Source organism: Lissotriton helveticus, chromosome 3_1, assembly GCF_964261635.1.
Source record: "Lissotriton helveticus chromosome 3_1, aLisHel1.1, whole genome shotgun sequence".
NCBI lineage: Eukaryota > Metazoa > Chordata > Amphibia > Caudata > Salamandridae > Lissotriton > Lissotriton helveticus.
The window spans coordinates 1,192,949,226-1,192,976,495 of NC_136061.1; the positions used below are offsets into that span (position 1 = coordinate 1,192,949,226).

Below are 27,270 nucleotides of genomic sequence, written 5' to 3' on the forward strand. Positions count from 1 at the left end.
ATATATGTTCTGTACACAGTTGCTGCTAAAGTTTAAAATTCTCATACTACAGCTTTGTTACATGGATATGTTAATGAATACCTCTATATAAAAAAGATTAGCATTTGGCTGGGCAAAAGTCATACTCTATAAATACTGCCCTTTCTTGGCCTGATATTGAATTGAGTAGAAAATCATATTTCTGGAGGCTGGGTTCAATTTGCAAAAGAATCCACTGGTGAAATCACTTCCATATACTATCCATTTGGTGGAGGACATGTGATTAAAGGAGCCACCAGGTGAATGACGTTACAATATGCCTCACAATCCAAACGGCAGCTTCCAACAAAGTAGCACTCTAGAATGCTTCTGGTTGGTGACTGTTAGTGATGCACGACTGGGTAAGTAGAACAGTTTTTTCTATTCACTCGCTAGCACCTTTAAGAACTATTTGAGGTTCTACCCATCGCTAATTCATGCCCCTTGTCTCCCATTGCAAATTTTCTAAATCCCTTCCAGATGTGTGCCATCTGATTCTGCGGTATCAAGCGCTCCGTCCATGAGTTTAGGCTTGGTTGTGTCCATGCCGGCTAGGAGAGTCATGAAATCCACCACTGTGTCAATGTTTTGGTCAGCAGAGGCAGTGTCCTTCAAGGTACACAATACCGTCAAGCGGCTAAAAGACTTGAGTTCTGAAATATTGGCACGGAGAAAAAGAAGGATGATATTCAGGTCGTTGACAGGACAGCCAAGCATTTGCTTACTGAGCAGGTCAAAGGCTGGTAGCATCTCATAGACCCACAAGAAGCGCTTGTCCCATGTACAGAGTCGAACCAAGTTGTAGATTATTACAGGCGCTAGCAGGACATAGACAACGCCGGTGGCTATGCTGATTATCTGGAATATGGACAGTGAAACTAGCTTGCAATTGATTAAGTCTGGCACCTCCGTTTCATCCTTAAGTAGTCCAGTTTTTATGAAGCAGGCAAATTCATCTTGGTAAAAAATGGTCATATGGAAGTGTCCCAGGTAGAGACAGGTAACAACAGTGAAAAGCAGCAAAGAAAGGTTCCTCACAAAATAGCAAGCCACGAGGTAATGGGTGCGCTGTTTACAGGTCAGGTATCTCTCCAGCAGAGGAAATTCAAAGTACCTTTCGCTGCGTGCCCTGAAAGAGAAAAATAAATGGTAGATGTATTAAGAATGCACACCAGCCGCTTTTTCAGAGGGGTAAACCACCAGAATATCACCTAGAAAAACATTGTGGTGCCAAAATATCCAGCACCGAAATATTACGAAGGTAAGTAAATATAGTTTTACTACTCTTAATTGTACATACACGTACTTCGATTAAATATTTAACTTCAATGTACTTCAAGGCAGTAGACATGCAACATTTAAAGGCGTTCTAGTTTAAGATATATTTACTATAATCATCCTCTAGTTTTGAGGTTTTGCACCACAGGTCCCTTGAACCATGGAAACTCTGTAACAGATTATCAAAAATAAAAACAGATAACAATGCCCTGAAATGTGGTAAAACGTGTGTTACTGGCTGTTCCACTTGCTATGCCTCACAGTGTAACCCTAAATCCACAGATCAACATTAAGCTGCATGTTTATTACTGAATCTGCATATTTTTTCAGAGAATTTAAAGCAGCACTTTAAAGATTCCTGCCAGGAGGAGTTTATTTGTATTTTTTTTTCAAAATCTACTATCTACTATCTACAAATGTGTAAATGTACAAAACAATATAAGCAAGCATGAATCATAACAGCGAACCATGCATTTAGGTCCAACTTAACCATTTAAGGTTTCTGGTGATAACTTGAAGTGCTTTAATCAAAATCAAATTAAAATAACCTTTATTCGATTTAAACAATTAAATCATAAAAGCACAATACATAAAAGTAGACATCATATCTTACACGTCCGTAAGCATGCTAAATCTGAAGATACAGCCATACTGGATAAAAATAAGCATCATAGATTAAAATTACATTGTTTTACTGCTTCTGATCACGCCCTTCATGTTTGTAGTTAAATGAGGAATAAATACTTCATAAAAAAGGCAGGACGCCATTGTCTCAGGCCTAACTTCTTTAATATTGGCAGAATCCATCTTTTCCGAAGTAAGATATAAAATTTGCAGAAATACTGGGAATGTATAGTTGACTGGGTCCATATGTCATCACATGGACAGGAGCATAAAAAACGAGACCAGTCATTCATATTTGGAAACAATATCAATCTATAAAAATTGCCTATGCGAAATCTAGTCAACAACATCCTGTCATAGCCTCCCTTAGCGATTGTTAAATATGGTCGCACCCCTGACTGTATTAATAGCAATTGGTTCGCTCTAACAGATGGTTTGATTATGTTAGTAGAGAGTCTAATAGTCTCCAGATGGTCTATACAAGCAAGCTTTAGGGATTTCCGGATTTCCTTGAAATTAAAGTAATGCAGGCTGGGTTGGAAAAGTATTCTAGGGTATCCTAGGTCGGCCATAGCGTTTTTTGTGTAATTAAGCCATGGAATACGAGTCACCCGTTGCAACTTGACAGTCATTTATTACATCGTGGTTAAAACCGGTAGTTGAGCCAGACCATATCTTATGCCATAGTAGGACCGGCTGAATTCTAATTAAATCTGGTATATACAGAAGTCTGAGTTCCGCATGACACATATATGTTGCTGTACTGTTGGGGACCGCTAATAGTTATCTCAAAAAACATTCTTGACTAACTGTAAAGATTGTACATCAGCGTAGCCCCAGATTCCGGCTCCATACATGGCTGTAGAGATACATTTGGCTTTATATATTTTTATCAAACCAATAATAGGTAGTTTTCCCAGTTTTCTGGCGAAATTCACCAATGCTGCCGTAGCTTTTGCAAATAGCAGTTCTCTTGATGTTATGGCGTTCGCCCAAGAGACCCTTTTTTTCGAAGACAATTCCCAAATATGAGACGCAATTGGTAAATTCGACCTTATTATTGTTGATAAAAATATCCTGGCATTTTACAATCTTATTACCACACTTTATAACATATGTTTTAGTAATATTTACATTTAGCGCTAGATTTTGATATAAAAGTTACAGAGCTAGAAACAACTCTCTTCAATCCTTTTTGTGTGCAAGATAATAAGACCGCCGAATCAAAGGAGAGAGTGAGGACTAGGTAAGCTAGTCCGAATCCCCAGGATTATATGTCAATATCAAAAAGGTCTAGCTATTTTAGGGGGAGAGGGGGAGACTCAATGAAGTACGCGTGCCAGCAAACCCATTGGTTTGTTCATGAAGCCCTCACCCACCAACCTAGTTGGTGGCATGCTTCATCATCGGGCCCACCACAGTGACACCGAATGTGTCCCGGGTGTACTTCATTGAGTCTCCCCCCCTCCCCCTAAAAAAGCTAGTCCAAGATAGTAAGACGGCATCGTCCGCGTATAATAATGCTGCAATATGACGATTGCCAATGCGGGGGGAATCCTGACATTCCCTAGACAGTACTGTGCCTAGACTATTTATATACAGTGTAAAAAGGAAAGCGGCTAGCACACACTAGCCTTACCCCCTTCCTGACAGGGAATTTGTAACTACGCTCACCTGTGTTTCCATATATGACACTGGCCTGTGCATCTTAATTTAATTGCCTTAGGAAATTGACAAGTTGGTTTTCCACACCCAGGGCCTCTATGATGTTCCAGAGTTTAATATGGCTAATGCAATTGAATGCCAAACTCAGATCGACATATGCTAGAAAAGGTTTCCGCTTTTCGCTTTCGTGCATTTGCCCCAAATTAGATTCAAATTTAGACCTTGTTCAATACTACCTAATACTTGACGGAATCCGTATTGCAGTTCTGTGATTACACCCAGATCCCCAGCCTATGTCTGCAATCTATTTAATACAATTCGCCCAGCCACTTTCACAAAAGAATCCAAATGTAAAATTGGTCTGTAGCATACCGGATGGTTACGATCACCCTTTTGGAAAATAGGTACGAGAATTGACTCAGACCATGTGGGAATAAAACCCTGCTTACAGCATATTTTTAAAACAGACATCAGTAGTGGACCCCAGAGGGAGGGAATGGATTGATATAAATCCACAGGGACTCTGTCAGGGCCAGGGGCTTTACCTCTCGCACTTGCTTTCATTTCAATATGACTTCATCCACAGTAAAATCGATGTCAATTTGGAGACAATTTCCTGGCTGAGCTCCTGGGTCATTACAAGAAGTATCTTTATCACTTTCACTATATAATTTTGAGCAACGAGTCACCATTGATCTTCACTAATACTTATCTCAATACTGGGTTGGTTATTGTGAGCCAGGAAAGTGGCATTTACAGCTTTCCAAAAGCCTGTGATATCCTTTAATTTAGAGGCTATTTGAATGGCTCACCATGCTTCTGATCTAATAGCCTCCTTACGCACTTTAAGTGCGGATCTATATGCCTTTCTGGCCATCTTGATTTCAGATTCATCTCTAGCTGGTTTCTTTAATGCATTTTTCAGTGCTGCATGGGCTTTGGAACAGTTGGTATCAAACCAGACCGTCTTCTTACTATATGGTTTGTTGTGTTCTACTAATAGATTCCTCTTTATCTCTAATGATATAGTCAAAAAGGAATTAAAAATGTTGTGGACTGTAGCAGTCTCATCAAGACAAATTGCGAAATCAAGTTCGCAGTGGGTTAGGAGAGTCATAGTTAGTGCCAGGTGGTCTGTTCTGGTCCACTTAATTGAATATCCATTACGTTTTTTCAGGGCGATGTCCTGCACTGGGTGTTCGGAATGTTTTTTTTTTATATTTAACACATTAGAAGGAAGATCTACAATGACACTAATAGGGAAATGGTCACTAAAGGCGACAGTGTGAGCTTTAAAATTATGTATTCTGCTTGCATATCTATTGGATACTAATATGTAGTCAATAATAGAATGCATCCCTCGTCCGCTAAAGGTACAGCTAAACGATATTGGGGCGAACGTAGTTCGTTAGCAAAACCCAAATCAGCGGAGCATTTAATAGTGTTTAATTGGTCCCCAAATGGAGAATGTAAGAAGTGGGTACCATCTGTCTCATCATCAGACATTAGACCACAAATACCTCTATCAGCATGAGGATACAATACAGAGTTAAAATCCCCTCACCAGATTACACAGATATCCGTATGTATCTCCATCTGCATAATGTTAATTTCCTTCTGTAGGTGTCTCCAAACCCCCTCTGCCTGATCTTTTGGAAAGTTGTTATAACAGTTCAGAAGAGGGGTACAGTGTGTGCTGTCGATATATAATTTCAGTACCTGGTAGAAAGTTTAAGTAGTAAGTAAGTTTGAGACCGCAAAATCTAATGTTATGCCATTCACCCTTTGAGAAACAAATACATAGACCTCCCTTCTTCCTCCCATGACTGGATGATGACGCTGGTGTGTGAAATGTTTTATAACCATTAAAATGTGCAGCATGTCTTCTACACAGGTTTCCTGAAAACATAATAAATCAAAAGTTTCTACAAAGTCTATGCATGCGGGGTTATAAAGTTTAGCGTGCAAGCCTGCCGCATTCCAAAATAATACTTCCCTGACCTTGATTGTTAGACTCAGTGCTAAGTTTACCAGTATCTGAACTAGTGTGGTGATCTTTAAGTGGCCTAGGTTTGTAGCAGGGAACGGGGATGTTTGTGTTGTTTATTATGTTTGTATCGGCAGGAGGGAGTTCCATCAAGACATGTAGGGTCAATTCAGATGTAATATTGTGCATCACCTCCCCCTATTTGGAAGTGTGCAATTACCCTGGATATCAAGTCAATCAATATCCTCTAGAGTGAACAATATATGTCAAATCTATTCTGCGTGGAAATACCAAATGTGTATATTGGGAAACCGTAAGGACCTCTCGGCCGGGGGTACATCTGCATCCGGCTTGAGCTGTAATACATTAATGTCCCTGGTCGAAATGCAATCATTGTCAAGTCTGGACCGAATCTCTTGCGTCAGTTGTGGCGTTCTGAATGTCAGAACTATGCAATCTCCAGGGAATGTTTTTTCCCTTCTCCCTTCCCACCCAACTCTTCTAGCCATCTTAAAGTCTCCAAGCCGAAAGAGAGCCTTGTTTCTCAATGCTTCTCATATTTCGGTCGCCTGTGGCGGTATATGAGGTATATGAGGGACATTGGCCAGGACTATAGTATAGGGAGTTACCGCGGGTCGCAGGTCCAACCTGGTGCCTTCCTTGTCTGGAAGAATTAAACTGGAAGAGCCAATAGACGGATTGGGCCCAGTATCAGAAAGGGCCTGGGTCCCTATTGAAATATGGCTGTGCCCATTCTTATTGCTTGCAAATAAATTCAGAGAATTTCGACCAGTGACAGTTTGGTTGTTCATATGAGGCTCTGGTAATCCTTGCTTAATATGCGGCACAATATGGTAAACCCTCTTTGGAGAATGGTCAGCATGGAGAAGCGGTGCTTCATTATCTTGTCCATCTGCCTTGTTCAGTGTATTAGTCATGGAGTTATTAGGGAGATCCCCTATGCATCTCTTCAAAGTGTCTTCAATGGCTATTACCCTTGTTATTAAATTCTTTAGGGCAACAACAAATGTTGTTTGCAGACTGTCTATTTTGAAACAAATTTTGTCATAATCCTCGGTATGGCTAATTTTGCATGTGGTAGAAGTTGATGACCCTTTTCCCCCCAGTATCAAGTTTAGATTTATTATTCGTTTTATTTCGCTTTTTAGCTACTGTATTGGGTCTAGTTATAAGTTATAAGGAACCTCTGGGTTCCTGGGGCGCTTAGATGGTGGTTGTGTCTCGCATTCCTGATCAGATACATATATGTGATCAGACGCGTCCTTAACGCACCCGTTCGTAATATTTGGGTTGTTTTGGTTAACTATAGTATCAGCGTGTGAGGTACTTAGAGGAATGCTCTGAGTTTAAAGGTCCTGTGAGTCCCTCTCCCGCCATGATACCTTGATTAAGCATTACTTCCACTGACTGGATTTGTTTTGCTATGGCTCCCCTTGTACCCATAAATACTTCATTAAGGAGTTCTGAGTACTTTCGGCCTTACTTTTACCCATTTTCGCCCGCACAAACAATTTGGCTTGACCTCCTGTAAAAAGAAGCACGTAGGTAATATTTCTGGCAAACAAATACTGTAAAGTTCCGGAAAGACCAAACATGTAATTAACAGTCAGTGGTAATGCGTGGCAGTACGTATTACGTTAGTTTTAATAATCTCAGGCTCAGACAGAAGGAAATGATGTACCCCAGATGCATCAAGCACCCACTCTGCGAATTCTAAATAGCGAAAAATACCAAATCACTATCTAGAATTCGCAGAATGGGATGCATCATCAAAATCGCTAATCAAGTGCGATTCTCAATCGCCCGCAATCGCTGTATGCGAATTTCCCAAAATCGATATTAAATCGCAGAATCGGCTGTTTCCCAACCCCAAATTGCGATTTCGCAAATACCGAAATCGCAAATAGCGATCTCGCCAATTGCGAGATCGCAAAAACGGGAAGTCGCATTTTGAGCACAATGATGACATCACAACCAGGAAGTAGGCAGCTCCATGACTCATTTGGAACACAGAGCTGGATAGAGGAGGAGGCACAGCACTGAGCTCCAGGAGACACACCCTGCAGTCCCAAGACAGGACACACATTGAAACCACAATGTCCCAGGATGCAGCAGGATCCAGTGAAACTGGCAGGAAGCGGAAAATCAAGTTCTCCGAACAAGAGCTGGAGTACTTGATCGAGGGATTCAGCAGGGACCATGACATGCTCTTCGGAAAGCTTTCCCGGAAGTTGCCCGAGGCTGCAAAAGGCGCATCTGGCTGCGCATCAGGGCAAAGGTCAACGCCGTAGGAGTGACACAGCGGGCAATTGATAACCTCAAGAAGAGGTGGTACGACCTCAGAGGCCATGCCAAGGAGCGCATTGCAGAGAGGCTGGGGGAGAGACAGGCCTCGGAAGGAGGAGAGTCCACAGTTCCCGCAAACACACCTCTGGAGGACTTGGTGGAAGACACCATCAACCCTGCAGCCTACGTGGGGGTCACTCAGCTGGACACCTCCCGTGCCACACACCAATCACAAGGTAAGAGCCATGCAACTGCGACCCCGTCCCCTAACAATGCCCATGCCCCCAGAGCAAGCCATATTGGTAACCCCAGTAATGCAGTCCCTGCCCATCCCAAATGCCCAATTGCATTGCGGGACCTGCAGTGTGACAATGTGCCCTGATAGCCACACACAGCCAGAACAGTCAAGTGAAACATACCCCTAAAGCTAGTCAGGGAATGCTAGCCTGCATGCATGTTGCTACATCCCAGGTGCCTGAATCATATCATTAATCACGCACTCATTCACATCACAGGTACTGCAGATGCTGAGAACTCAGATAGCGAGGCACTCCATATCGTGGAGACTCCAGATGAAATGGAGGGAGAGAGCCAAACAGCCCCAGCACCTGGACCGTCACATGCACCTGCACCTGCACCAGTACCTGGACAAGCACCTTCCCAAACGCACAGGGCCACCCCTGCAGCCATAGGAGGAGTTCAACCACCCCAGGCATCACGCATGGCAGTGGATGAGACCCCACCACCACCCAGGAGGCAGACACGCCGCACAGCCACTGTGCGGTTCCAGGCAAGCGGCCGGTTGAGGCAGCAGCGCTCTGAGGCCACACGGCCAGACATGGAGCAACAGGCCCAAAATCTAGGGCTAGAAATTGAAGCCCGGATGCTTGCTGTGCACCGCAAGCAGGCACAGCACATGGCAGCCATGCAGCTGCAGCTGTACAAAACTGCACGCAATATCAACCAACTGACTGAATTTGTGCAGGAGCTAATCGCTGCTGTGAAAGAGAACAACCAACTGATGGTGGCGCAGCAGGACATCACCCGCCGACGCCACCCCCAGCTGCTGACCCGGCTATCTGCCTATACCCGGTAGAACCACCTCATTGGGAACGCCACTTCTCAACTGTCGCGCAGGTCACTGGCCATGCAGCTAAAGATGGTACAATGCTGCCAAGATGTAGCAAGGGCCCTGGAGCAGGTTACCACCGCAGTTGAGAATCAACAGGTGTGCGACCATGGCCATGCAAGGGGGGGTGATGATGCCAGTGAGGGCACATCGAGCCTAAGCAGCCTGTCTGTGACGGTGCTACCAGAAAGGCGCCGCAGTTCCAGGCCCAGTGCTGCATCATGGCCGGACACTCCCAACGTGGAGTTGGAGAGGCGACAGGGTGCGTCCGGGAGGAGGCGCCAGTGACTGACTAAACATTACCGGCAGTGCCATGGTGATGTAACCACGCACGCCTGCTCTGGATACAAGAGCCTGTATGACTCAATACAGTTGTAATATTTGTTGATGATTCAAAGCACATCTAGAGCTTGTTGAACATAAAAATAAGAATTTATTTTGAACACAAATCTTCCTCATGTCATTAATTCATGTGGCATGCATGAGTGCAGTGTTGTGTGAGGGGTATGGGTGCACTAGAAATAGTTCAGTGTGATGTTGTTGCGGTGCCTGTGTCCTTCAGCAGGATTCTCCCCGCGTGCATGATGCACATGTGCAGGTGGCAGGTTGTCCCCCTCCGACTCACTACCAGACACCTCCACAGGTATCCACCGCTTGGTGGCAATATTGTGAAGTATGGCACACACGGCCACGATGCGGCAGCAGACCTCAGGCTGGTATTTGAGGGCCCGCCAGTCTTGTGGAGGATGCGGAATCGACTCTTTAACATGCCAACTGTCCGCTCAATGACATTTCTTGTGTGTATGTGCGCAGCATTGTAATGCTGTTCCTGTGGTGTAGCAGGGTTGAGGTATGGGGTGAGGAGGTATTCACGGAGGCCATAGGTGCTGTCACCTGAAGGATAGGAGCAGAGGGTCAGTGCATGTTATGCCCAGCTACATGGTCTTGACATACTGTATGTGGGCATGTGTACTTACCTAGGAGATGTCCTTCGCCAAAGTCACCCCTGGCCAAGCGGGTGTGTATGCCGCTGCGCCGGAAGATGAACGAATCATGCGTGCTCCCCGGGTATTGTGCCACAATGTCTGTGATGATGGTTTTCGCATTGCAGACCATCTGGATGTTGAGGGAGTGGTATGACTTGCGGTTCCGGTACATGTATTCGGTCTCAGCGGGTGGACAGATGTGAATGTGGGTGCAGTCAATGCAGCCAATTACATGGGGGAAATGGGCAGTGTGAAAGAAGTCTAGTTTAGTTTGCGTTAAGTCCTGTTGGGTTGTTGGGAAGGTGATGTAGTGGTAGATCCGGCTCAGCATGGCGTCCAGGAAACTCTGTAGCCAGCGTGACAGGGTACTCTGTGATATACCCCCTGCATATGCAACTATCCCCTGGAAGCTTTCGGAGGCCAGAAGGTGCAGGCAGCACAGGACCTGGACATGGGTGGGCACTGCATTGGTCCTTCGTGTTGGGTGCTGCATCAGGGGGTCAAGGTCTCTGATGAGCTTCTTTATCATTGACCCATTGAGCCTGTATTTTGAGTAGATCTCCTCTTCAGTCTGTCCCAGGAGTGTAATCTGCAGCCGGAAGATGCGCTCTTGGATCCTGCGTCGGTTCTGGGCTGCAGCCTGGAGCCTCAACCGCCTTGCCACGATGTAGAGACCTGGCATTGTGACTTTCCTCATGCTCCTACTGAGTCTCCTTAAGTGTGTTTGGTTTACCCTACACCTGTTTCTTGTTTGCATTTTTTTCTTCCCAATTGAACTTCATGGTTACCACCTGGTTTAGCTTCTCCTTAAATTGCGACTCGTTTTTTGCGAATTTGGGTGTTTTCGCAAATTGCGATGTATGATGAATTTGATTTGCGATTTGATTTGCGAATTCACAATATATTTAGCAGAAAATGTGGATAATCGCTGTTAAAGAATCGCAATGTGGGTTGACAAATGGTTTTGCGATTGTTTGTTTTGCGAATTCGCTATTTGCTGCTTTTGTGGTTGATGAATTGCGGGAGCGGAAATTGCAATCGCTGTTTCGCAGCTTTGCAATCGCTATTTCGCTTGACGAATCTATGCCGTAGTGTCTTCACAGTCCCCTTACAAATCGCTGATTTCAGCTCACTTTTTACGATCAACATGTGATCCGGACTGGAGATCGGATGAATTGGGTTTCGATTTAGACAGCAGACTGGATAGCATCCTGTGATATACAACAGGAGGTTTTGTAAACTAACCCTCGGTTGACCCCTGGAGCAGACCTCAAAGATGTGGCTCAGCCCAGCCTCGTCCGGTCTACAACTGGCCCAGGCAGGCCCCACTCGAGTCCCACAATGCAGGAAGCGTTAGCGTCTTTTAAAGCGCTCCTGCGCTCGTTCCCAGGTGATGCTGTTGCACTCGGGCCCTCCCTCATGGCCAGGTACCAGGGGGCAGCTCTAAAGTGCAAAATACTGCATTCCGAAAACAAGGGCAGTAGGTTAAGGTACGAAGCAGTCCAGATTTAAAGTTAAATGAAAGTGCTTTAATAAGATTGTGGGTACTGTAATAGATTGGGGTTCTCGTAATATTGCGGTTGTGAAGCATTTTGATCCTTAAGGATAGCCTTGCCATTAAAACCTCTACTTGATCACATAATAGACTAGATCTAGCCTCTTGGTGAAATTTAGAGGGCCCAATTCACAATGAAAGTAATAAATCAACACTCGTAGATTTACACCTACATGCCAGTTTAGATTTAATACATTTTAAAAGTCACAAACTTTCCCAGGAAAAGACATGAAAAACCGCACCAGGTGCAAGTATCCATGCATAGACAAGGAGGATCATGAGACACTACCAGCGGAACATCGTTTCATACTGTGTAGGTTTCTTTCCTTCGGAGAACGCCACAGAGGGCAAATGGGATTCCTCGGAAAACAATCTTTTTTATCTTGGTGAGGACACATTTTCTGACAGAGATCCTCATTTCCTACACCGCCGCCAAATCTGGGGTGATCCAAGCCCATTCCCACACTGACAGGAGAGTTATGCCAGCCGTTGACTGTAGTGAAAATTCAACCCTTTCCAGAGTGTATAGGGAAACAATAGTAATTTGTGAATACTGACAAGCATCCACGTTTGTGGGCATTCACAAACTAACAAGGCTAACTACGCGTAGGATCAACCACCTCATCACCGCTTAAGTGTGATTTAGTGATTTATGGGTGTGGGGAATCTGTACCAGTGGAAGACATCTCAGCACACTTAAATGGATTTACACCTGAGAGCAATGTATTTGTGAATTCAGGCAGCTGTAGAAATACTAAATTCAATTGTAAAGTTACATTGTTGACTGAATTTACCTTTGTCAGTAGGGCACTCGTATTCTAAATAATAAAAGCACAGCACTTGTAGTACCTTGTAATTAACTTGACATATACATATCTTAATCTTCTCCCCTTTCTGTTTACAATTTTTGAAGAATCCTGGTGTAAAAAATAAATTTTTCCAAAGTGTAATTTCAAAATATATAGTGGCTTAGCATATTGACATGAGATAGTGACTTATTATCACGCTTTAAGATTTCTGCATCCATGTGAAATTTCAAAACAGAATGCTCAGCCATATGTTCACTTATGCACTGGAGGTGACTGGGACCATTTACAAAGCAATAAATGTTTCCCGTCGTAAGATTAATTCAACTAAAGCATTACTCCAAGACCATGGGATATAGCTCTGTAAGACAATACATATTCTAAAAATAGAACCCAAACAAGCTTTTTTACTGTTATTTAAGAATTTGGTAAGAATCAATTCACCTCAGTTTAATAATATTTCAAACGAATATATTGGCTGCCGTTTGATTTGCTTTCATAAATTTGCAGGGCAGCAAAATCTATCACATTCAATCCAACTTCTACATTCTCCTACAACATCAAAACAAATTAATTGTGATATGAAATTCTTATATACTTACTTTTCAAACTCATCCCAGAATATCTGTGGGTCTGGGCATGACTGCTGAATTTTCATGATATGCTGTACCAATCTAATGGATCGATTGTAGGATTTGTCCAATTCGTCAATTATAAAGAGAAGATCTGAGTTTAACGATGGAGCAGCAATATATCTCCAAATCAATGTAGGCAAGTACATTGCTACTGCAAGCACGAGTAATGAGTATGGAAAAACCTGCACAAATTTAGAAAAATCTTTTAGGGTACAGCATGAAGATACTGATCGGACAATCAGTGAGTTTATTTTTTAGGTGCAACATAATCAAAATAATTCACAAATACATTTACAATATTTACAAGATCGATATCAGGTGGGGTTTGCAATGTATCTCGAATTGCTCTATATCGCTGGCACAAGAGGGCTCCAAACACCAACATTTAGAAAGTAAGATCACCTAGCTTCAAGTGGGAACATCAATGATATTTGAGCACTTATTGATTCTATTAGTTTAGTGGCCCAGGATTTCTTACAATTAGATAATGTGCAAGCAATGAAGTCTGTTACTTCAGTTAGTTTTATTAGAGTGTAATGACCAAGTAGAATTGAACGAAGAATCTTCCATTGGTGAACAATGCTGACTGTAACAAAGTTTCTTCTAAGTTTGGTGTTAAACCACAATACCATTATTTCCTGTCTATTCTATTAGATATCATAGATGTAGCTGAATCTGTTAACATCTAAATTAATAACAAGGACCAAACACATGCACAGTTCTACCATGGGCCTTTCCACCTCTGTATCCCCACTACCAAACCCTTAGATTACATGTCATACATTGATGGAGATGTTTCTGGACCTTTGCTAGTATATATATATATATATATATATATATATATATATATATATATATATATATATATATATATATATATATATATATATATATATATATATATATATATATATATATATATATATATATATTACTGAAAAAACCATAGGTTATAGACCATATATAGTTAGGAATTAGCATTTAAAAAACCTTATTTTACTCACACAAAACCATTGAAATTCCATATATAGTTAGTTGCACTAACTATATATCGCGCACCCGCAATCCACTGCTGATGATGTCACATATTACATCATTCATGACATGGTCAGTGACATCACTGATGACATCACTGATGACATCTCAAATGACATCACTGATGGCATCACTGATGACAACATCCAGTGACTGTATGTTTCTGTAAAGTTAAAATATGTCTTACATATTGAAGAATGAGTGGATGTATAAGTGTCTGGACGAAGGATTTAGTAGGTGCATGACTGAATGTATGAGTGAGTGATTAAATGTGTCTCACTGAGTGCATGGGTTAGTGACTAAACTGTCTTAATTTGTGCATCAATATGTATGTTGGTCTGTAAACTGCTGCATGTGTTGATCAGTAGCTATATGAGTAACTATATGGGTTATTGATTGATTGCCCAAGTATTTGTATGGGAGACTGAGTGTGTGTGTGGCTGGCTGGGAGGTGTGTGACTGTGCAGATCAATGTGTACTTGTATCAATGATTGTATAAGAGAGTAAGTATGTGTTAGTATATGTTTGAAAATGTAAGGTGCTCTGTGTTTAACTGTATAGATTAGAAAATGGAAGTGTGATTGATTCTTTACAGGACTGACTAGGTGTGTGAGTAACTCCATGGATGAGTGGCAGAGTGTGAGTGTCTGTATAGGTGTATGAGTGCATATGATAGTGTTGTAAAGATGAGTGATTGTATGTATGAATGATTGTATGGGTGAATGAGTGAATGTGTGTGTAGACGTAGGAATCAGTGAGTGCGTATGTAGTAACTAGTATTGGTGTATCAATGGTTTCAAAAATTATACTCTGTATTTAACACTGGGTGTAACAGAGGTTATATTAAAATGTGAGGAGATGCATTGTATTGTCACATGAATGATATCATCAGTGATGTGGTCATTGATGTCAAATGAGATGTCATCAGTGATGTCATTTGAGATGTCATCAGTGATGTCATCAGTGATGTCACTGACCATGTCATGAATGATGTAATATGTGACATCATCAGCAGTGGATTGCGGGTGCGCGATATATAGTTAGTGCAACTAACTATATATGGAATTTCAATGGTTTTGTGTGAGTAAAATAAGGTTTTTTAAATGCTAATTCCTAACTATATATGGTCTATAACCTATGGTTTTTTCAGTGAATTTTCAAGGTTTTGTAAATGCTAATTCCTAACTATATATAGTCTATAACCTATGGTTTTTTCAGTGAATTTCAATGGTTTTTGGAATCGAGCAAAATCAGTAGGACCCCTCATGAGAAATATGAAACTAGTGAGAGGAACCGAGCTCGACGCCATGATGTCTGCAAGACAGCTCGGCTCCGCCGCCCACCCCACCCAAAATAACGACAAACCCTATGCAAATATTTTAAATATATACAACACACCAGCAAAGTAACAGGGTAAAACGTTTTATTAAATAACTATTTACATGGCAGCCTGCTGCAACATCGATCCAAATGCATGACGCTGTTCCTGTCCCTCCTTGTGCAGCAGGTCCGCGGCTACGCCCATCCGGAAGACGAGGCCCCCGGCACGTATAGGGCGGGGCCTTGCTGGCAGCCATCGGCCGAAGAGGTCGTTGGGTGGATGGCCCGGAAGCACCACGGCCACGATGTTGTTGTTCTGGCCTTCCCATTCGTGCACCCTGAGGTGGCATCCAGCGAGCCACGGGTGGGGGGGGTGAATGCCTTGCTGATGACCCCCCCCTCTTATTGCCTGGTCCGACCATCACATATACCTGCGCCAGGAGACGGCGTGGGGTGCACTGGGAGGGAGAGGCGGCGCGAACGAGCCTCCCCCACCTCCCCAGGTGGAGGTTCCTCAGCTGCACCCCAGCGCTTCACTCGGCCAGCTGAGTTGCGCCCGCTCTTGCGGCACAGTGCCTCGCTCGGCCAGCTGAGTCTCACCCGCTCTTGCGGCACAGTGCCTCACTCGGCCGGTTGAGTTTCGCCTGCTCTTGCGGCTACAGCGTCTCACCCGCCATCCGGCTGAATTGCACCCACTCTTGCGGTACAGCGAAAGGCGGCTGCCACGGAGCTCACGAAATGGCGGTCGGCTCCACAGACTTGGGCCTGGCCTGCAAGGATGGCTCTGGGCAACCCTGGAACTCGGACGCTTGACTGCTAGGGCATGGGCCCCATTCCCGAAAGCGTCCCCTCAGCCTTGAAGATTCTACAAGAGTCACCGGGGCCCCCGACTCCCGCAGGCTTCCGGTGGGGAGCGACTGCCATGATTGCTCGCGGAATGGCCACGACGTAGCCACGGGATGGTGGTGCTCTCATGCTGACGCCAGCTTCAGTCTGAAATATCCAGAAACACTGTAGACTACCAATTCGATCAGTTCCGGTGGAGCCCCAACGTGACCCGGTAGGGAAGAACTTGCCCTCCCCTCTTTGACTGATGGTTCTTGTTGCCTGTCCCTTCTGTTGTCATTTAACGGAACTTTTTGGACTGCTGAAAGGGGTTCTGGTCCGACCGCTGGTTGGTGGAGACATTTTGACTATATTCTGGACCTGCCCGGCCTCGCCCAAAATGGCGCGGCTTCACACAAAGCTGACTTAAGTGTTGCTGCTGATGCTATGCAGACAAAAACTGGTTTTCAGTTTGTACATTCTTCAGGATTTTTCCATCCAAGGCTGGTTGAGAGTTTGTAGAACGATGGCTTCAGATTTTCAACATACTACTCTTCAACATTCTTCATAAATGTAAGAATGTGAGACTCACTAGGAGAATGGCCGTTTATCTTTCCTTTCAAAATGCTGCCAACAATATTTTCTGTATGGAAGACACCATCTTGTAGCATAAAGGGCTGCGTCAAGGGTGGTATTGCCCAGAATGTCTTGTTTTCAAGTGCTCGTAATGACGAAGCCAGGACTGTGGCAGAGCGTCCAAAATCTACAAAAAACACCACTGCCAACTCTTCAATTACTTCCATCACCCAGCACCGCATTTCCAAAGAAACAGCATAGCAAGCTTTCGTGGCCTTTAGAGTTTTCGGAAGCAGTTTCCCAAGACCATCACTGCAGCCATTGCAATCCAACAGGGGAACTTTTTCCAAGATCGGCATATTAACAGGGCTGCTGGTGTAATCGGGGCTCTTGCAGCCATTCAACTTAATTGAAGCTTTCACAATGACAGAACGCCCACTGAACTTCGTGCCATGACATTTACTTATAACATTCTGCTGGGTCTTCGCCGAACTGAAGTCTACAAATGCAAAGCATTTCATTCCGCTTTGACATTTCTTGACATGTAGTGGGTTGAAGTCTTTAAAGAGGTCCACAATTTGCTCCTCAGTCACATCACTTGAAAGATTCCCCAAGCCAGGCAGGTCCCACACCACTTGAAAGGACCTGCCTGGCCTCGACCAAAATGGCGCCAGTATGGGAGCGACTTGCAACTCCTTATGACGTTCTAGTTACTTAGCCTTGACGTTATGGGGGATGTATGCGGTCTTTGTGCACATGGCGGGCGGGGAAGGGTACTGACTGGGCATACGGACAACCCTATTGATGTCGGTTTTTCATTATTGATTATTGTATTATTAAAGCTTCGAAGTAATGTTACCCATGATACTCGCCCTTGGTGTGCGTATGGACGATTTTATTGTAACTGATCCTGTTATACTTTCCAAATAAAAAATCAACCTTCACTGATCCTGCAACCGTTTGTCATGTTTATTTTTTTCAATTAAATGGCTCGCTTGTTACATACTCCTATACCCCTGGCTTTTGACCCTTTCCTACGCGCGGTCTGTACTACCGCCCTCGGGCGATCTATGTAATGAACAGACTACATTTGCCGAGACACAAGGGAATGCATCTCAGAGAGATAAGTCAATTACGTGGTAGATAAAAACATTTTCGTGTTTATGCATGCTGATGTGCTTTGAACGCTGCCCCCCCCCTCTTTTCTTTTTCTGCAGGTTACATTGGAATTTCAGCTAAAGTATGGAGAAGACCTAAACTGCACCGTGTTCCACGCGAGGAAAAATAGGCTAGCTCTGTGAGACGGTACATTATATGTACGAGCTATCTCTGGGAGCGTGAAAGATTGTATGGTATGAATGTGCGCAAGGGCCCTGATTTGTACGGTATGAATGCGTATGTGTGGCGCACGACTGGGTCAATAAAAGAATGCTTTTTGTATGACTGAGGCGTTGATCGAACGGTTAATGGAATGAGAAAAATAAGCCCGAACATGGTATCCGCATGTGAAGGACGAAAAAGAATATAGCACTTTCCTTACTTAGGAACGACTCTCTCTGGAGCTAGTGAATGGGAGAGTAGCCTACACCAGAAACTTGAAGGGTTATTTCAGTACGACGAACCCGACCCCAACCGATATTCCAAATGTACACCCAAAATAATGCGCACCAGTAAGTCAATTTATGTGCTGACTAAATAAAAGAAGTTAGCTTGGCTCCGCCGCCCACCCCGCCCAAAATAACGACAAACCCTATGCAAATATTATAAATATATACAACACACCAGCAAAGTAACAGGGTAAAACGTTTTATTAAATAACTATTTACATGGCAGCCTGCTGCAACATCGATCCAAATGCATGACGCTGTTCCTGTCGAGGTAGCATAGGTGGCGGCCTAGGGATGGAGGGATACGCCTGCTGTCCCGCTCTCCGGAAGTGGCCACAACATTGTCACAGGATGGTAGTGCTCTCATGCTGATGCCAGTTTTTGTCCGAATTACTAAGAGACACTGTAGACTGCCAACTTGATCAGCTCCGGTGGGACCTCAGCGTGACCCGGTAGGGAAGATTTTGCCTCCCTCGCCTTTGAGTCATGGTTCATGCTGCCTGTTCTTTCTGTTGGCGCTAACAAACTTTTTGAACTGCCGAAAGGGATTCTGGTCCTGCCGCTACTTATTGGAGACATTGAACTATACTCTGGACCTGCTTGGCCTCGACCAAAATGGCGGCAGTATGGGAGCGACTTGCAACTCCTTATGACGTTCTAGTTACTTAGCCTTGACGTTATGGGGGGATGTATGCGGTCTTTGTGCACATGGCGGGCGGGGAAGGGTACTGACTGGGCATACGGACAACCCTATTGATGTCGATTTTTCATTATTGATTATTGTATTAATAAAGCTTCGAAGTAATGTTACCCATGAAACTCGCCCATGGTGTGCGTATGGACGATTTTATTGTAACTGATCCTGTTATACTTTCAATTATAAAATCAACCTTCACTGATCCTGCAACCGTTTGTCACGTTTAGTTTTTTCAATTAAATGGCTCGCTTGTTACATACTCCTATACCCCTGGCTTTTGACCCTTTCCTACGCGCGGTCTGTACTACCGCCCTCGGGCGATCTATGTAATGAACAGACTACCATTGCCGAAACACAAGGGAATGCATCTCAGAGAGATAAGTCAAGTACGTGGTAGATAAAAACATTTTCGTGTTTATGCACGCGGATGTGCTTTGAACGCTGCCCCCCCCCCCTCATCATTTAGATTACCACCGCCCATTGCACAAAAGCGTACCGGGCGCTCCCCACGCAAAAAAAAACAAATTTTTTTTGTTGCCCCGCAGGGCCCTTTTAAAGCCTCCACATCAAACCTAGGGGGTCAGGGAGGATCTACTATGCCCCCTTATGGTCATTTCCCCCTTTGTTTTGGCCTCCTCTTATCTCTCGATCCTACCGAGAGACAAGATGGCGGCCGCTCCGGACTGTTTAGAATGTTGACAGACACCGAAGAGCCAATCAGCTTCGCTTCGCGAAGTTCCGTTACGCGTCATGTACGCGAACCGGAGCGCTACCCGGAGCGCTGTTACAGATATATATATTTTTTTGAACGTTCATTTATCAAAATCCACTGGAGCACATATATTGAGACCTAGCAAAGGCACATCGGGCTAACAGTCCCTACAATTTTGCCAAGTTTCATTCAAATCCATTCAGCCGTTCGGGCTAAAAGTGAGGCCAACCGCCCTATGGAAATTAACATGGGAAAAACGCGTTTTGGGACCCCCCTTTTTTCTCAGCCCCCCCTTGATGACCCCCCCCAAATTTTCAGGGGCTGCTCAGAAACAAAATGTTCAATTTTCCTGAAAATTTCAGCCAATTCCGTCCACAAACGCCAAAGTTATTAGACATAGAATTTTCAAAAATCCCATAGAGAAAAAATCCTAACTATATATACCTACTGGCGACCGCCAGTAGGTAATATATATATATATATATATATATATATATATATATATATATATATATATATATATATATATATATATATATATATATATATATATATATATATATATATATATATATATATATATATATATATATATATATAATTTACAGAGTGTGAATCCTGCAGAAATCAAATATGTCAGTGCTGGAAATGACCCTCTCTGCAGAGTCACCCCCAAACAGGCATATTTAATTTACTTATATAAGTTCATAGTGAAGTGGTATATCACATACCCAGGGAACTGTTTTTTAATAGCCCAACCCCTAAATTTCCTATGCTTGAGAGCGGGTAAGCACCAGTGAGGGAGCGTTCCAATAAAATAAGGAGAAAAAGAAACCTCAATACGTAAAATTACGTTGCTAGCCTTGGCTGGCCTGCCACAAAGGATGTCAGAACAGGAAGCACTTTCATATTCAGAGGACCATATTCGGAGATCAATCGAAACTCCTTCACCTTTTACCTCAATCACTTTAAGTACAGAAAAATTAATAAGACTGAGAAAGAAACAGATACGAAACAAATTTCATTGATATTTTCTATTGGAGCATCTAAAAACAGGAACAATCCCTTTGAGACTAAAAGTCAAGAACACACCAATAATTTTTACCAAAGACCCTGTGTACAAAAAAGGTTTTAGTTACATTTGTACAAAATATAGTAGCGATTTGATTGTACACTCAATTGAAACCACATAAAAAATCTGTTAAAAGCTATTTGATGAGATTTTGGCTCTGGAACAAGCCATAAGAGACAGTCAGACAGTAGCAGAAGCCAAAACATTCCTGGAAACAATTGAGAAATAAATACATGCATTCAAGGACATTATTATAAATCTCAAAAATAATAAAATTGAAAAAGACAAAGAAAGCTCAAGTTCGAGACAGTATACTCATATTTAAGAGAATATTTTTATTCAAGACCAGAGTCATGAAGAGTATTACCAGACTATCAAGGGAGTTAAAAAACTAGACTCCTTACTATTTCATAAACGTCATCATCCCAATCTACCGGAGTATCGTACTCTGGAGCAGACCCCTCAAATCAAAACATACAAAGACAGGGTTCTTTTTTAGCCAGAGGCCAACAAAAAAACTGAGGATGATACAAAATACAACCATGGAAAATGCACACAAGATGCCAATGTTATAACAATTCAAAAAAACTTTAATAGTCAATTTATCATCTAAAGTTTAAACAAAAGAAAAATAATCTATTCTTGAATTGGGTCTTTCATTTGTGCCTTCCAAACATACAGAGCTGGCAGTGATGTTCATGGGATTATTTGAGGATAAATTCATTTATAACAACAATCCCTACAGTAATTGCATATCAAATTATATGCGATACATTGACGACGTGTTCCTTATTTGGACAGGAGGACACGATGAACTCAATGCATTCGTAGGTTGGCTTGACTCAAGGTCCAGTGACATCAAGTTCACGTGCACGGCCTCCAATAAATCTATAACATTTCTAGATGGCAAACTTAAGCCCCATGAAGGAGGCTTAAGCACCACCTTATTCCGTAAACCGACAGACAAGAATAAAGTCTTACACTTCACCAGCAACCACCCACGTTGCCTGAGACAGAACCTACCGTTCGGACAATTTCTTAGGATTCGCCGAAATTGTTCAGGAAAAGAGGAGTATTTTGAACACGCTGGCTATCTAAAAGATCGGCTCATAAAAAGAGGATACCCCAAAAAACTGCTAAAAAACTCTCTCAAAAGAGCTTGGTGGACACCACGAGAGACACTGCTGGAAAAGAAAATCAAACCAGATGTTTAAAGATTGGTGTGTGCCACCACCTTTTGCCCAGCAGCAAGCCAACACAAAAAATTAATTTAGTCGAACTGGCATTTACTGAAAGATCTTCATGAAGACTTTACAGCACCACCACTGTTTGCCTATAAAAAAGAAAAAAGCGTGGCAAACCACATTGTGAGGGCTGCCCTCCCAATCACAAAAGCCCCAACATTGAGGAGCTTGTTCGGATTACCTCCAACCAAAGGACATCACAAGTGCGGAACTTGTTCATGTTGTGATGAAACATTAGAAGAGTCATTGTTTACATTTAACAACATCCATTGGAAACACGAAACGTTCACCAATTGTAAGACCAAAAACGTGGTCTATGCGATCGTCTGCCCTTGTCCAATGGTATACATAGGGAAAACTACGCAGGAAGTGAGACACCGAATTACCCAGCATAAATCCAGAATTCGGAGAGGAGTTGAAAATGCCCCATTGGTCAACCACTGGACGAGTAAAAAGCATGAGCAAACCGACCTAAGATGGACAGTACTTTCCAAAATAGAGAATGACCCACGAGGAGGGGATTTAGACGCAACGTTATGCCAGCGAGAGGCTATGTTAATCATGAAATTTAACACGGCTTTGAGGGGACTCAATGAAATTTCTGAAATATATAAACCTAGCAGCTAGATTGTAAATATCAGCATTCATCCCTTTCAGACGTTTCCACATTTTAAGAAGGAAAATAGGTTGAAGCACAGCATTTTCACATATTGACAACGTTAGGAGCGGCCACTCTGAAACTCATTTCCCTCCCCACATTTCTAACTGCATCTATCTGAGAAAACTCCGCTGTTCCAGCTCCACGTTTTGCCTAAACCATAGTGCTGAATTCTACTCCATTAGCGGAACTCCAACTCCCAGAAACATCTTGGGGGAGTTGTCATCATACCAGGAAGTGACTGTCCAGACACTCACCACATTCGAGCGAGCGAAGGGGAATCACCCAGCCTTCTCGTTTTGGAGTGCAAAATCGGCAGAAAACGGTATGGCACGCCCTGTGAGCACCGACTCAGACAGGGCATAGATTACATGCGCATTTTTTACCGAAGCCTGACACGCAACTTTTGTTCTTTTCAAACAGCGGCGGAACCACTTCTAGGCGCTCGAGCCACCCCCAAATCATAAGAATGAACAGACTATAGATTTCCCGGTGACAGAGATGCCGCAACTCGAGTAGGTAAGCCCCACCACTTAGGTATTAGATATATGGTTGGTTGAAAGTGGGTGAATGAAACGAATAAATGCAGCGCTTTGTTGTTGTCTCACCCTTTCTCAGCTCCTGCGTGCACTTCCATTGGAGATACATACCTTACTGAAAATGACTCTGGATTTTTGAGCAAGGAACCAAGGTAGGACAAGGATGCCAGGGCCTAGCATAGGGGTCTAGTTTCGTAGTACAGGTCACCATTCTAAAGTTGTGTCTCTTTTTTATTGTTGCAGTGTCATTATTGGTCCTGAGGAGAACCCCCACACTTGGCGGGGTTTGAAACGCGTAGACCACATTGGCCTCGGGTCATGTAAAACTTTTTGTGTTAAACGACTGTTAGTGAATAGCAAGAGGCTTGAAAACTCTATTTGATTTGTTTTCTGCAAATATTCCAACATTGGAAAACGAAGAGGACTACTTCTCTGAGTGTACAACCCAAGTTCTTTTTGACACCAAGACCTATTATTGTTTGTTTGTTTGAGTGAATGATTTCTGTTGAATGACTGGCCAAGAATGTTTGAAGCGTGCAAGTGTTAAAATTTACAGTATTATTTGTCTTTGTATATATTGTGTATAAAATATTTTTGTATTTCCATGCACAAAAAATTGTGGTTAAAAAGTGGAGAAACCTAAAAAAGAATTATTAAAAGTCAAATGTTGCAATTCTTCAAGCAAGTTGATTATGTTATATTCATAACAACCTTTTCTTTACAGTTTGTCAGTTTCTAACTGAAGTTCTCAGCACTGGCGTTTATTTTGTTTAACTATGATTAAAATCTGAAGCACTGGAATTCCTCAGAAAAATAAGACTCAAGACCTACTTTGCTAACAAAGAAGATTGTCGCACCGAGGAGCCAACTGCCCTAAGTAAGAAGTCAACCTTCTGCCCACCCTCAGATACTGTGCCAAAAGAAATTATCGCATTCCAGCAAGTGGTATTTTCAGCTTTAAAACACCTTGAAAAAAATAAGTATCTTTGTAAAAATTACTTAACAAAAAACAAGTTAATGCCATTCAAGAACTACAAAATAACAGTACAGCAGTCATAAAACAAGCCGATAAAGGTGGAGTGGTAGTCCTATGGGACAAAGACCAATATCTAATGGAAGGAAGAAGTCAAATTTATATTCAGGATTTCTATTGTCTAACTCCAACTGATCCAACGGAAGAAATTCAAAATGAAATTTCTAAAATCTTGCAAGAAGGATTCGACAATGATTTTTGTAGGTCTAAGGAATTTCAGTTCTTAAAGAAATCAAACCCAAGGATCCCTCTTATTTACGTTTTGCCTAAAATTCATGGCGATGGAAATAATCCTCCAGGATGACTGATAGTCTCCTAATGTGATTCCATTCCGGAACCTATTTCCCAATATATGGATGTATTTTTAAAACCTTTCCTCATGGAAGTTCCATCTTACTTGAGAGAAACAATGCCTTTTATCAATAAAGTGTAAGGGCAACAATTCACCTCAAATAAGCTTTGGATAGCCACTTTTGATGTAATGTCATTGTATATGCAAATTCCTCAAGATAAAGCATTAGAGGAGATGGAATTATACCTGGAAACAAGATCCAATCTCATAGAGTATCAACACAATTCATTTTAAAAATGGCAGCCATAGACCTAAAAAAGAACTACTTAAAATTTGAAGATGAATTTTTCTTCTAATTTAAGTGGACTGCCATGGGTTGGTTGTTCTTTTGCGCTGGAAATGGTAGTACTGTTCATGGCACTATTTGAGGATAAATTTATTTTTAACAACAATCCTTACTCTATCTATATTACGAAATAACTCAGGTATATAGACATCATTTGGTGCCAATGGCTTGGTGATGAAGAAAGTTTGTCAGCCTTCCATGAGTGACTTAACAACAAAAGGCCCAACTGTAAAATTCAGTATGTCAAAAAGTTGAAGTCAATGTTACAGACAAAACGTATGTAACAACGTTCCACCGTAAACCAACTGGTAGGAACAATGCATTACACTACACAAGTTTTCACCCTTGAAACATGCAGGACAACTTGACCAATGGACAATATTTGAGAATCAGAAGAAAATACACCAACAAAGAAGATATTTGTGCAAAAGCAGCTATTCTATATTGAAAGACAAAGGTATCCACATAAACTCCTGGAACACTTATTTAAAAAGCTTGGTAAACACCAAGAGAGTGCCTTTTAGTCCAAATACTATAAAAAAAGTGTTTGAAAAATCGGTATGTGTGTATACATACTGTCCACAAACAAACAATTTAAAAAAGATAATTAGCAATAATTTACATTTGATAAAGAATTCTGAATGTGCACTTGAGTGTCCACTTTTTGCCATGAAAAAGAATGCGAGTCTAGGAAATCATCTTATAGGAGCGTGCAGCACCCAGAAAACAAGAAAAGGTGCTCTGAGAACTCAGTGGAATTTGAAACCTTTGGAAAGCCAACATAAATGTGGTAACTGCGTAGCCCACAGTCAAACAATTGAGAGGGAAGTGTTCCAAAAAGATCAAATCAAATTGAAGCATACCTGCTTTTCAAACTGCAGAACTGAAAATTTAGTGTACGCAATCATCTGACCATGCTTAAAAATGTACATTGGTAAAATGATTCAGGAAATAAGACAGCAAATAGTACAGCATAAGTCACGCATCAGAGCAAAAACAATGACAGCCCCTCTAGTTAACCATTTTATCTCAAAAGGCCATACCGAAAAAGACTTTCAATGGGCAGTATTAAGTGTACTGTTATCAAACCCAAGGGGGAACCTGGAAGCAAATCTTATGAAAAAGAAAGCTTATTTAATTTTGATATTCAATACAGTAACTAACGGTCTCAATGAAATTTCTTAACTACATAGATTTTGAGTGAAAGCTAGTTCATGGTGCATCTATCAAGGTGGGATACAACTATTTCATTAGTTCAAGAAATTTCAAAACACTGGAATAATTAGCAATAAAATGAATACAGAACACAATAAAGAAAATGTTTACTTTGGATGACCTTTCCATCAAAAACGAGTAACTGAGTGAATTAGAATTCATGATTCACCAATAAAGATTTTATCAGGCCAAGACATCTTAAGCAAAACCAATGCTGGGTGAAAAAACTGCATAAATGAAAAATATGTAATGTTAGAATCAAGCGCCAGTTTAATCAGTGTAATTATGAAAATAAATGTGAGGGAACCACACACTAGGTGCACAGACATACATCAAAGGCTTGGCCCGTATCAAGATACCAAAGCATCCCGCAATATATTGATTTGCAAAAATAAGAATAGGTACTGCATCAACCAGCATGCAAAGCGACACTGGAGGAGTGTTCTACTACTTAGGTCTGACAGTTCACATTTTACGTCAGCAATCAGAAACTCCGAAAGCCATGAGAGACGCTAAACCTGATTAAAAGAAGCAAGCAAATAACGTTTTTAACTTCATAACAATTTAGATAGTGTTTCAACAATGAGAAAAGAGTGATATAAAGGATTGGAGCTGCCAGTGCGTCTACACTGAAACTATAAATTCACCAATGAGACTAGCTACGAACATTCAACGGTACAGCCAGCCAAGATGAAAGCAATATAAAGTAGTGAACGCATCCTGCTTTTTTATCTAAATAATACGTTGGAAGATGCAATGTTAGCTTTTGAAATGTTTAGCAGCTGCAGTAATTAATAGCCTGACCAACACAGTTGGAAAAGTTAACCTCAGCGGGTCTAAAACATGGTATGTTGACTAAGAGTGCAGCATTCCCAATAATGTTGAAGAAATACGGGCTAAAAGCCCTTTCGAGGGTGCAGCTAAAGATGAAATTGATACAAATGGCCTTATTTAAGAAGGCCTTGCGCCGCCGGTGCGTCACTTTTTCCCATTTTAAAAGTGACGCACCGGCGGCGCAAGGCCTTCATAAATAAGGCCCAAAGTCTTTATCTAAATAACAAGTCAGAAGAAGCAATGTAAGTTTATCAATGTTGTTGAAGTGTTATGCA

General features: G+C 42.2%; 1 protein-coding gene across 1 annotated transcript in view; it reads right to left on the bottom strand.

The window, feature by feature from the left end:
* Positions 1 to 467: 467 nt before the first annotated feature.
* Positions 468 to 27,270, bottom strand: part of PANX3 (pannexin 3) — an 80,819-nt gene continuing 54,016 nt past the window's right edge. Inside the window, exons 3-4 of the mRNA XM_078683874.1 lie at positions 12,958 to 13,172; positions 468 to 1,147 (exon numbers count right to left, since the gene is read on the bottom strand). Coding sequence (XP_078540000.1) covers positions 484 to 1,147; positions 12,958 to 13,172 — 879 coding nt within the window. The 3' untranslated portion in view covers positions 468 to 483. The remainder of the gene's footprint in view (positions 1,148 to 12,957; positions 13,173 to 27,270) is intronic.